At 37.5% G+C, this 13,577-nt stretch overlaps 1 protein-coding gene across 1 annotated transcript; it reads left to right on the top strand.

Moving 5' to 3' along the window:
* The first annotated feature begins 2,416 nt into the window (after positions 1 to 2,416).
* On the top strand, positions 2,417 to 6,397 carry LOC104821839 (aluminum-activated malate transporter 9). The gene is made up of 6 exons (XM_010552847.1): positions 2,417 to 2,887; positions 3,653 to 3,790; positions 3,898 to 4,167; positions 4,329 to 4,465; positions 5,134 to 5,280; positions 5,589 to 6,397. Exons 1-6 carry the CDS (start codon positions 2,488 to 2,490, stop codon positions 6,294 to 6,296), a joined length of 1,800 nt encoding a protein of 599 aa, XP_010551149.1. The 5' UTR covers positions 2,417 to 2,487; the 3' UTR covers positions 6,297 to 6,397.
* Positions 6,398 to 13,577: the final 7,180 nt, after the last annotated feature.

Here is a 13,577-nt window from a genome sequence, read left to right on the forward strand (position 1 = left end):
CAACTATATTTAAACTCACAAATAAAAACTAAACTTTTCAAATTTTAATATATATCTAAGGGATAATAAAAAAAAATCATGTATTTTTTTCGTCGCAATTTAAACCCTATACTTTTTTATCTAAAAAAATCCTATACTTTTCAAAATTTTAAAAATTATACACATTCATATATACATATTAATTATTATAAGCACAAAATCAATTACACATTTATTTTCTACAAAATTAATTGCATATTTATTTTATATATTTATATGTATATATATGTTATATATATGTGTGATATATGTATTTTTTTTCCTAAAAATCATTATATATATAAGAAACTATTTATTATTTGTATATTTTTTGTATGAGTTCAATTGTCCAAAAAAGCATGTTCTTGGAAAATAGTTTCTTTTATATAAAATAATATACAAATAATAAATAGTTTCTTATATATATATAATGATTTTTAGGAAAAAATACATATATCACACATATATATAAAACATATATATACATATAAATATATAAAATAAATGTGTAATTAATTTTATAGAAAATAAATATGTAATTAATTTCGTGCTTATAATAATTAATATGTGTATATGAATGTGTATAATTTTTAAAATTTTGAAAAGTATAGGGTTTTTTTGGATAAAAAAAGTATAGGGTTTAAACTGCGACGAAAAAAAATAAAGGGTTTTTTTGGATTATCCCTTAGATATATGTTAAAATTTGAAAAGTTTAGTTTTTATTTGTGAGTTTTAATATAGTTGAGTATTTAATTTAGAAGTGAGATAGTTGAGTATTTAATTTGGAAATTTGATTAAAGTTCAATATTTAATATGTGAATCTCCCTAGTAATAAATAACGGGCTCTTATGAGACATGATCCGTACACTACGAAAGGCAAGGGTTCAAAGGATATACGTTTCGGAATTCGGTTCGAAATTTTATTGGTCCGGTTAGAGAATGATTTATTTGGTTCTAAAATTTATGTCAAATTAATACCGTATATTATCGGTTCGATTATAGTTTTGATACGGTTCGGTTTTTGTTAAAAAATTAGCGTTTTAAAAAAATTTGATTTTTCGAAAATTTTATGAAATTCTGTTCGATTCAATTTTAAAAAATTCGATTGTACAAAAAAATATATGGTTCATAAATTTTGAATATACGATTTAAAAAAATATCAATATTTTCGATTGGGTTCCCAATAATACAATACAGAGTGTAGATCCAATCATCTTCTATATAACTTTCCGTCCGTCATAAGCCTTGGAAATTGTGAAAACCCATACCCACCCACTCACTACTTTTCTTTCTTCTACGGAGACACGCAAACGTTGTCGTTTTGGTCCGTTGAAAAAGAGCTTCTACAAACAATACTTACCCGGTCGTGCTAAACCGGATTTGACAGACCGGATGAATAAACACACGTGTTTAAATTTATAGATAAATGTCCAATAAAGATACCAAATATCACGCGCCATCTAAATATCATAAAAGTATCGTTATATTCTATCGAACTTTATAAAAATATCGTTAAATTTGTCAAAATTATAAAAATATATTATTCTCCCTCTGGTTCATCTTAGATATCGTTTAAAACCTAAACATATAAATTAAGAAAAATAATAATTTATCTAAAATATCCTTATTTATTACATTGTTATTTTTAAATATATAAAATATTTAAAAATTATTAACTATAGATAAATTTAAAAAAACATTAATAAATTACATGAAAAATCTTTAAATATCATTTATTTTCAAATAAAAATATTATTAAAAAAATGTCATCTAATTTAGAACGGATGAGGTATTTATTTACGCATCTCCACAACTCGCATAGTTTCGAGCTTAGATTTCACATAACCTCATCCTTTTCTAATATCGATGATTTTTATTAATAAAAAAATGGGTCATCGGGATTCGGTTCAACACTTATTCAGTTTATTAAAGTAATTCAATTTTATCTTTTTTATTTAATATTCGATTTGAATCAATTGGGTTTCGATTTATTCGTTCCTCTAACAATAAAACCATTGGTCCGAATACGGCGTTGTTTTTTTTTTTTTGGGTTGGAACGGAACCGAAACAATAACCCTTTTTAAAAAACTAATTTTATTTTCCTTTTTGTATTTGGTAAAATTAATAAAGCAGACTAATTACGTACTCCTTAGCAAATTAAAAAACCGAACCAATATTTACAAATCTAGAAGTTATAAGCAACTGGAAGTCCGATTTAGATATATACGAGAATAATTTATAATTACGAATAATGCTTTTTTTTAGGTCTGATATTTTTCCACATTTAACGGTTGAGACTAACCGTCGCAAAACGCCGTCGTATAGCTTCGTCAGGTCGTCTCTACACGCAAAGTTCGTGTCGTAATTTGTAGCAGCCTTCTCCTGCCCTGCACAGTACCTAACCCTCTGTAAAAAAAAAAAAAAAAAAAAAAAAACTTCACCACCATTCTTACAGTTACATGTCCAGCAATGGCGCCGAAGCTTGATTCCTTTAGGCAGAGCATGTTCGAGAAGCGTGAGAGGTTTCTCTCCAATGGCTTCTCCGACCTCCGATTCGTGGATATCGAGTCGAACGAGTTTGTCGACGACAACAGTCATGGTCGGACTCGCTTCTGCTGTTGTTGCAGCTGTTCGTTCCGGAAGCTCTCCGAAAAGCTCTCCGGGTTTTTTCTGTACGCCGGCGATGTGGCGCGAAAAGCGTGGGATATGGGCGCGTCTGATCCGAGGAAAATCGTCTTCTCCGCGAAGATGGCTTTGGCTTTGACGATTGTGGCTGTCCTGATTTTCTTCCAGGAACCTAATCCAGATCTCAGCCGTTACTCTGTTTGGGCTATTCTCACAGTCGTCGTCGTGTTCGAGTTCACAATCGGTAATCATCTTCTAAATCTTCCAAACTTTTGTTTCCGATGATTTTGATTTGAATTTGGTTTTGTCTGGGGATAAAATTTCTCATCTCATTACTGATCAATCGACTGGCATGATTCGAATTTGAGAAGGAAAAACCCCCAATTCTGAAACTTGTTGATTTTGGGTCTTTGATAATTTTTCCTTATTTTCTGCTTTAATTAAATATATTTCAAACATTTAAAAAACACAGAGAGAATAGTTCAAGAGCTTTGACTAGCGTTGAAGATTTGTCTGACGCTGAACTGGAGAATCTTACTCCGTCTCATTAGACGCCATTCATCTACTGTAACATCTCCACTGTTAGCAATCCGTGGATTATGCAACAATACTCGCTTTCCATGAATAATGCAAATGTCGATTTCGAGATTCCTGAAGTTGTTGAACTTCGATCGAAACTGAACCCTGAAGCAGATGTTTCATGAGTTGTCTCATGCCTCTGTCTTGCCCTTATATATATATATATTTTACAATTTTGCATAAATCCCATTACATAATCATAAGCTGTGCTTTAAGTTCCATGAAGCTAATGTACTCATGGTTCTTGAAGACTCACTGTTAGGCTAATCCACATGGTTTTCTTGTTTCTGGTTATATTTTTCTGTCTCATTATGTTCAATATAGTTTCTAAGTTAATTGGAGAAAGTTCTGTCATTTGAAGCGTTATTTTGTAATTCTGACATTAGTAATCTACATTGATGAGTGACTGGATCGGATCGTTGTCCTGCAGGGGCGACTCTGAGCAAGGGGTTTAACCGAGGGATCGGGACATTATCAGCCGGAGGTTTAGCCCTCGGGATGGCCGAGCTCTCCAAACTTGCTGGTGATTGGGAAGAGCTTTTCGTCACCATAAGTATCTTTTGTATTGGTATATGTCTCAGTCTCTTGCATCACCATTATCATTTTCCTTGCAACATTCATAACTCTTTGTCTCTGATCAGCTTATGTTTTGTTTTAATGGTTGCTTGTTTTCAGGGTTTATTGTGACTTACATGAAACTCTACCCATCCATGAAGGCTTATGAATACGGATTCCGGGTTTTCTTGCTCACATATTGTTATATCATAATTTCCGGGTTCAGAACTGGGCAGTTCATAAACGTGGCAATATCCCGTTTTCTTCTGATTGCTCTCGGTGCTGCTGTTAGTTTGGGTGTGAATATGTTTATCTATCCAATCTGGGCTGGGGAGGATCTTCATAACCTTGTCGTGAAAAATTTCATGAATGTCGCTGCTTCTCTCGAAGGTTGGTAAAACTAAAGTTTTAGTCTTTTCTCTCTGGTTTCCTCCACTAGCTTGTTCCCACAATATCCGGCTAGTTTATATATATATGTATATATATATATGCTCTGTTCATAATATGTCTTCTCGACTGGATTTTCCTGGACTGATTATAGATTTGTGTAGGTTGTGTAAATGGGTATCTCCGTTGTGTCGAGTACGAGAGAGTCCCGTCCAAAATCCTCACGTACCAAGCGTCGGATGATCCTGTTTACAAGGCCTACAGATCAGCCGTTGAATCTACCAGCCAAGAAGACACTCTTGTATACTTATGCTTCATCCTTGGAATCTTTGTCTTTTTTCTTTCGTTGCAAAAATCGTTTCCTCCATTATGTCGTTTGCTAGAACGGGGCAGTTCATAAACGTGGCAATATCCCGTTTTCTTCTGATTGCTCTCGGTGCTGCTGTTAGTTTGGGTGTGAATATGTTTATCTATCCAATCTGGGCTGGGGAGGATCTTCATAACCTTGTCGTGAAAAATTTCATGAATGTCGCTGCTTCTCTCGAAGGTTGGTAAAACTAAAGTTTTAGTCTTTTCTCTCTGGTTTCCTCCACTAGCTTGTTCCCACAATATCCGGCTAGTTTATATATATATGTATATATATATATGCTCTGTTCATAATATGTCTTCTCGACTGGATTTTCCTGGACTGATTATAGATTTGTGTAGGTTGTGTAAATGGGTATCTCCGTTGTGTCGAGTACGAGAGAGTCCCGTCCAAAATCCTCACGTACCAAGCGTCGGATGATCCTGTTTACAAGGCCTACAGATCAGCCGTTGAATCTACCAGCCAAGAAGACACTCTTGTATACTTATGCTTCATCCTTGGAATCTTTGTCTTTTTTCTTTCGTTGCAAAAATCGTTTCCTCCATTATGTCGTTTGCTGAATCGGGTTCTCTTTTTTTTCTTTGCTACGATTTGTCGTCAAGATGGGTTTCGCGATATGGGAGCCTCCTCACGGACCGTACAAGTCCTTTAACTATCCATGGAAGAACTACGTCATGCTTAGCGGAGCTCTCAAGCATTGTGCTTTCACTGTCATGGCATTGCACGGTTGCATTCTCTCCGAGATTCAGGTAAAAACCCGACACTTCATGCGATCTTCTCGTTCTTTAGATATCCGGGTTTCCAGTTCACCTTCATTTCCGGCCATAGTTTCGACCGACAAAGAAGTTGTTGTATGATTAGCTGGAGGCAGAGTTAGTCGGTTCAGACCGGATTAGTTCGGTTTAGCTTAGTTTACATGATATTAATACTTGAACAATATGAATATCATAGAAAAACTTTTGCATTTTCATTTCCGAATTCTCGCTAGAGTAGAAAGGATATCACGCTAAAGATATCTAACGAATCGAAGATACTTCTCGAATATAATCTGTATTAGGCGCCGGAGGAACGGAGACAGGTTTTCCGGCAGGAGCTTCAGAGAGTAGGAGCCGAAGGAGCAAAACTACTGAGAGAACTAGGGAAGAAGGTGAAGAAGATGGAGAAGCTGGGACCAGTCGACATTCTCTTCGAAGTTCATGAAGCCGCCGAAGAGTTACAACACAAAGTCGACAAGAAATCGTACCTTCTCGTTAATGCCGAGAGCTGGGAGATCGGAAACCGATCAAAGGATCCACCCTTGGAGCCTCAAGACCTCCTCGATCTCGACGATTCCGAGCCCCGAGAGAGCCATGAGACTCTGACTCCGATCTACGCCTACAAGTCCCTTAGCGAGGCGGTTCTCGAGATCCCCAAGAGCTTGAACCAACGCCCCGAGGGCCCGAAACCTCGCGGTGGCAATTTCGTAAAACAGATTTCTTGGCCCGCAAGGCTCTCGATCCGTGCCTCGGGGGATCAGCCTCAGATCGAGACGACAAAGACTTACGAGAGCGCGAGCGCGCTTTCGCTGGCCACTTTCACGTCGCTGCTCATCGAGTTCGTGGCTCCATTGCAGAATGTCGTTGACGCATTTGAGGAGCTCAGCGTGAAGGCGAATTTCAAGGAGCCGCCGGAGGATGTGGCGGAGGGAGAAGTGGTGGGGTTGTCGTGGTGGCAGAGGATTCGCCGGTGTTTTGGTTTAAAAGGATCCGCCGGTGTTTTGGTTTGAAACCAGAAGCCGGTGGTAATATTTAGATTACATTTTTGGCAGAGATCTAAAATGTAATATTCAGGATCACCACTAATCTTAAATATATATATATATATATACATATATGTTTTGGCACCAGAAAATTTGAAAACAAAATCTTATATAAAGAAATGTTTTAGTTTTGGGTTATATTATGAAAATGAAATCTATATCTAAAACATAATAAATTATTTGAAAATTTGTAATTTTGTTTTTTTTAATATCATTATATACGATATTTATGTTGGGACCATTTATAAAAATCGATATTAGAATGTTATAGATTCAAAATCATATGTAATAGAATGTTACTAAATAGCTTAGAAGCTCGTAATCTCGATTAATATCAATACTAACGAACATATTTTGTTCGTAGAAAAACAATAATTATAACTCTATACAATAATATAATAAAAAGAATGTTACTAATTGAAGTACATTTTCAAATTCAAATGATGTTGTAATAATAGGAAATGTGAATAATTTTTTTCCATTAATAAAAACCCAAATAAATATATGAATTTACTGAATTTTTATTAATAAAGTCTTCCGTTTATAAATAATTCGTCGATATGCAAATTACTCCATACATCTAATCTTGATATGAACTGTTCTAATTCATACTTCTAAATTATTGAAACAATCTGATTACCAAAAAAAAAAAAAAAAAATTGACGGTAACACAAATTCCCATTTTTAGGTTGTAGCCCTGAGCTTATAAATATCAAGATGGGTAATCTATTTTAATGGATTGGATGAACTCAAACCAAGTTGAAAATTATATGGTTTGAGGTAATCCACATAAAAAAAAAAAATCGGTTCTTATATAAAATTTGATTTATGTTGGGATTTACGAATCGAATTCATTCCAATTCAAATCAATTTGTTTTGAATCGTTCATTCTAATTTAGATTTGATTATTTTTGGATCGATTCATTTTTATTATGAATGATCTTTTTTGATTCAAATCCGATTCATTTTGATTTAAATTCAATTTTTATTAAAAATTATTATTTTATAAAAAAATTTCGTTTTCATTTATTTTTATATTGGATCGAGGTACAATTTTTTCATTTTTAGTTAAAATATGTCATTCAATTTTATATGAAATTCGGTTATGTATTATTTGGTTCGAATGAATTCGATTATGATTTTGTTAATCTGATTAAAATGGTTATTTAATTAAGATTCATAGTCTTATTAGACTAAATGGGTTATAATCTAATTCATAAAATTCATTTAATTAAAATAACTCGAATAGATAATCCAAATCGAATTGTTCGCTCACAGAATTATTTTTGATGGGTGGACTTGGGAGAAACTACGAAAAAAAAAAGCCAACCCAAAATCAAAAGAAAAATTAAAACTAAAAATAATATAAAAAATTAAACGAAAATTACACTATTAATGTATTATTATTATTCTTCAAAATAAACAACTTTAACACAATATTATCGATGAATACGACATATTATCACCGTCATCCATATCTTCAAATCTTAACGGATCTATACATGAACCCTTATTTTTTTTAAATGGGCTTTAGATGGGCTGAGATCCAAGAACAAATTAAATTCATTTAAACAAATATTAGTCATGATCATTTTAAATGATAAGAAATGCACCGACTAATTTATTTTGATATGTTGTTGTTTTTTATTTATTTATATCAAATAGCAAGATTTGACTCTTTAAAAATATTAATTTTAAAACCAATGGTGGTATTTAGGGGTAACTACGGATCGGATATCCGAGATTTTTGAGGTATCCGTATCCGTATTTGATCCGCACAAATATTTGATTTTATTATCCGTATCCGATCCATAATTTCGGATATCCACAAATTCGGATATCCGTATCTGAATTAAAATATTATAAAATTTTAAATTAAAATTAAATAACAAACTAAAACGTAAATAAAATATATAATTTATTTAATATAAACGATATTTACAATTTAAAATGCATAATTTACACATTCCAAATCAATTCAAATACAAATACAATTATAATTTATCACATATAAATATATTCAAAATTTAAAATATTAAATATAATAAATTTTAATATTCAAAAGATTAAGAATCATAAACCTTAATATATATAAAATATTTTTTGAATATCCCTAAAAAATATGTAAATATTAAGTATTTTAAATCTACATACCAAATTATTCTTATATTTAATAATATTATTATAAATATGGATAAGAGGATATATCGGATAATTTAATTTTGATATTTGTATCCAACAAATATCCCCAAATAAATATCCGTATCCTATCCATAACGTCCGAATATCTGAATTTCGATTCAGATACGAATCGAATAACAAATTGATTCGATTTTTTCAGATATTTTGTCCACCCCTAGTGGTATTATCTTAGCTAGGGTTAGAAATATAAGAGAACGAAGTCTAAAATAAATGATGAACGGGAGCAAGGATCGACAACGTTGATGGGATTAAACATCATGCCATCGACTTTTACACGGTACTTGTGGGTACCTCTCCTGACTCATCATCAGTACTATCGGCCGAAATGCTGAGCAGCCTGCTCAACTTTTCAGCTCCCTCGGATTTGATTTCCAATATCTCAGTAATCCCAACAGCGGAGGAAATCAAAGCGACCATATATCGAATGCTTGAAAATAAAGCTCCGGGACCTGATGGCTATACGAAGGAGTTCTTTATCGGTGCATGGGATATTGTTGGTGGTGATTTGGTAGCAGTTGTCCAAGAGTTCTTCTACTCTGGAAAATTGTTGGGCCAAATCAATGCGACGATGATCACTATTGTTCCAAAGAAGCTTGGAGCTACAACACTTACGGATTTCAGACCGATAAGTTGTTGTAACCTAATGTACAAAGTCTTCTCTTCTATTTTGGCTCAAAGGCTTAAACCTATTTTGCAGGCTATGATTTCCCCGAATAAAAGGGCGTTCGTTAAAGGGCGCTTAATGCTGGAAAACATATTGATGGCAACAGAGCTAGTGAAAGACTTTAACCGAGCGCCAATGAGATGAAACAAACCATGGGCCACGGTTAAAGTCGACATCCGCAAGGTGTTCGATACACTACAATGGGAATTCATAATCTGAGTCTCGGAAGCGATCAAGCTGTCGCGACCCTACAGTGAATGGATCCGGACCTGCATCACCACCCCCAGCTTCTCTGTCTCCATTAATGGGAAGTTAGCGAGATACTTCAGAGGTGGTCGTGTGATGAGGCAAGGAGATCCCCTATCTCCTTACCTCTTCATCCTTGTTATGGAAGTTCTTACGAAACTCCTAGACACGGCTTACCAAGAAGGGCAACTTAAGCTACCACTGAAATGCAGGGATCCAAGCATAACGCACCTTGCATTCGCAGATGATATCATCATCTTCTCTGAGGCTGTTGAAGGATCGCTTAAGGAAGTGAGAAGACTGCTGGACAATTTCAGTCTTTTTTCGGGACTTACCATGAGCCCGGAAAAACAAGAGATGTTCTTAAGCGGAGCAACAGAGGAAGAACGAAGAAGGCTAAGTGCACTCATCAATTGCAGGCTTGGAAAACTACCTGTCTGCTACTTAGGGGTTCCTTTGTCGCCGTGTAAACCTTAGAAGTCATACTTCCGACAGCTAGTGGAGAAAGTAAAAGCTAAGTTGACATCTTGGACTTCCAAGATGATGTCACATGCTAGTAAACTGCAGTTTATTCGGACGGTGATATACGGTCAATTAAGCATCTGCAGCTTCACATTCCTGCGTCGACAGTTTTCCTATGGAAAAACTCGCTGCAAGGAACCTCGACAACGCATTCCAGAGTTGCATGGCAAGTAGTTTGCAGAACGAAGAAAGAGGGGGATTAGAGCTTCAAAGTCTTTTGGTTCTTAACATAGTCCACCGCCTAAAGTTGATCTGACTCCTTCACCAATAACGAGGATCACTTTGGGCGAGATGGATGAGGTTAAACCCGCTGAAGAGGAAGGGCTATTGGGACATGACACCATCGTCGACACACTCATGGAACCTGCGCAAGCTGCTAGACATGATAATGGAAAGAAGATATATGATTGCTCCTTATTAGCATATGATTGCATGTAATCTTGTATAACATTATTTCTTTCCTTTAGCAACAAGTCACACGGTTGTATATATCCCTAGGGTTATTCTAATGGAAATCTATCAAGACATTTCTTATTCATATGGTATCAAGAGCCTAAGCCGTCACACGACGCAAACCCTATTCTGATTTTTTTTCCGGCCACCATCACCCATGGCTTCCGAAACTACTCCTAATGCGACCACCAACACCACCACTCATCCCCAGGATCATGTTACACCGTTCAATTCCAACAACCCACAATCAACGTTGATTCATGTTAACGTTACTAACGTTAGCAAACTTACGGCTCTCAATTACGTGACTTGGAGTGTCCAAAATCCGTGCGTTGCTTCAAGGGTATAACCTTGAAGAATTTCTCGACTCAGCCAACAGTTCGACAGCCACAATTACCACCAACCATGCTGTCACGGATAACCCTGCTTATCCACCATGGTTCCGTCAAGACAAACTTGTCTTCTCAGCACTGCTTGGCTCGATCTCAGATTCTTGTCAAGCTCTCATTGTCGCTGCCCCGTCTTCTGTTGTTGCCTGGGCAACTCTTGCTTCAACCTATGGCCGGTCAAGTCGTGGCCATATCAAAGCCATCAAAGAGCAACTTCGTCATCACTCGAAAGGTACCAAAACTATTGACGAATATATGCATTTTTACAAGGTGAAAGGAGACGAACTTGCTCTCCTCGGAAAGCCGCTGGACCACGAAGATTTGGTCGATCTCATCCTTGCTGGCCTCGGAGAGGAATTCAAAGCCATCAAGGATGTTGTCAATGCAAAGGATACCACAATTTCCTTTGTTGAGCTTCATGAGAAACTTATCAGCGCAGAAGTGGATCTCATTGCCAATACATCCGATGCGACATCACTGCCAATCACGGCAAACATGGCTCAAAACAAACAACGCCCACAATGGAAGCATCACAGCCGACCAACTCAATCTGACTCTTGTCCATTGCGCTACAACACATCACAGTCGAGGGGTTACCAAGGTAAGTACCAACTCTGTGGCACTCTTGGTCATAGTGCACGCACCTGTCGTCTGCTCCGTGACCAACAGGCCTCCCTCCCACGCTCGCGCTCTCTGCAGCAACACCAGCCTCGCCCATCTGCTCCTTGGCAGCCTATGGCACATCCCGCAGCTCTCTCCAACTCCTCACCGTCCTGGTTGCTGGATTCTGGTGCCTCTCACCATATCACAACCGACTTGAACAACCTATCGCTCCACGAGCCATATCATGGAGGTGAGGAAGTTATCATCGGCGACGGTACCAACCTTCCAATAACACACTCTGGTTCTATGTCTTTACCCTCTCTCTCTCGTTCTCTTAAGCTTGACAATGTTCTTCTTGTCCCAGCCATACATCAGAACCTTATCTCCATTCATAAACTATGCTCTTCTAATAATTGCTCGGTTGAATTTTTCTCTACCCACTTTCAGGTGAAGGATCGCTTGACGGGAACAACGTTGGTTCGAGGGCAGCTTAAAAACGGTGTCTATGAATGGCCTTCCGTGTCCACCAAGTCATTGTCTCCTTCCCCACAAGCTTCTCATACTATCAAAACTTCTCTTTATCAATGGCACCATAGGTTAGGCCATCCATCGAGTGATGTTCTTACTAAGATTGTTTCTAGTTTTTCACTTCCCTTGTCAAACTCCTCTACGATTCCCTTGTCTTGTGATTCATGCTACATCAATAAAAGTCATAAACAACCCTTCTCCAACTCTAGTGTGTCTTCCTCTCGGCCTCTTGAGGTTATTTTCTCCGACGTCTGGACCTCCCCTATTCTATCCGTCGATGGCTACAAATATTATGTAGTGTTTATCGACCATAAAACGCGATACACTTGACTATATCCTCTCAAGAGGAAATCCGATGTTCATAGCGTTTTTGTCACGTTCAAAACCTTGGTCGAAACTCGTTTTCACACAAAGATTGTGTCTTTATACTCCGACAATGGAGGGGAGTACATTGCTCTCAAATCGTTCCTTACCACCCATGGGATATCTCACTTTACAACTCCTCCTCACACTCCCGAACATAACGGGATTTCCGAACGCAAACATCGACACATCGTCGAAACGGCTCTTACCCTACTATCCCATGCTTCCATACCAATTTCGTATTGGAGCTTTGTCATTCCGGCAGCAGTTTATCTAATAAATCGCATGCCTACACCCACCCTTAGTCATAGCTCCCCTTATCATCTTCTCTTTGAGACACCACCGAACTATTCCAAACTCCGGATCTTTGGGTGCCTTTGTTTTCCTTGGCTTAAACCATATTCAAAACACAAACTAGAATCTCGATCTAAACCTTGTGTCTTTGTTGGATACTCTCTCACTCAAAGTGCATTTTTATGCCTTGATGTCTCATCCTCTCGTTTATACGTTTCGCGACATGTTGAATTTGTCGAAACAGATTTTCCGTTCCGTCGTCTCACCCAACCTCAGCCCACACCTACCCCTTCTAACTCACACTCTTCCTCGCCCTTGTCGACTCTAGTCTGGCCATGGACACCGTACACGCCGCCTGGACCAGCACAGCCCCTGTCAAGTGGTTCTCCATCAACACCACCTTCTTCGTCACACTCATCAACTCCACCAAATGCCAGCCCTCATACTGCTCCTCCTCAATCTCCACACCATACATCTGCAGTCAATCCTACTCAACCACTTTCACCTCCAGAAAATCTGAATCCACCATCACCTCCCAACTAAATCGAGCCCACTATCCCTGTTTCTTCCTCACCAAGAAACCATCACCCAATGATGACTCGCTCGAAAAACAATATTACCAAACCCTCATCCAAACTCAGCCTCCTCACCACCATTTCCTCTACCCAAGACATAGAACCAACTTGTGTGTCACAGGCCTTGAAAGACGATAAATGGAGAGCAGCCATGGCAGAAGAATTTACGGCATTACTCAACAATGGTACGTGGACTCTTGTTCCACCGCATTCCTCTTATAATTTGGTTGGTTGCAGGTGGGTTTTCCGTCTAAAGCGACGTCCAGATGGTTCCATCGAGCGCCATAAAGCCCGACGTGTCGCAAAGGGCTTCCACCAACGTCCGAGTCTTGATTATACCGACACCTTTAGCCCGGTGATCAAACCGGCGACGATCCGTGTCATTCTCAGCCTTGCCGCTTCACGTGGC

The sequence above is a fragment of the Tarenaya hassleriana genome, unplaced genomic scaffold, assembly GCF_000463585.1.
Source record: "Tarenaya hassleriana unplaced genomic scaffold, ASM46358v1 Cleome34, whole genome shotgun sequence".
In the NCBI taxonomy this organism is placed as follows: Eukaryota; Viridiplantae; Streptophyta; class Magnoliopsida; order Brassicales; family Cleomaceae; genus Tarenaya; species Tarenaya hassleriana.

Coding starts and splice junctions, on each gene's coding strand:
- LOC104821839 (XM_010552847.1), top strand. CDS start 2,488: ATGGCGCCGAAGCTTGATTCCTTTAGGCAGAGCATGTTCGAGAAGCGT. Junction 3,791..3,897: donor CATAAGTATCTTTTGTATTG/GTATATGTCTCA, acceptor GCTTGTTTTCAG/GGTTTATTGTGACTTACATG. Junction 4,466..5,133: donor CCAGCCAAGAAGACACTCTT/GTATACTTATGC, acceptor TTTGTCGTCAAG/ATGGGTTTCGCGATATGGGA.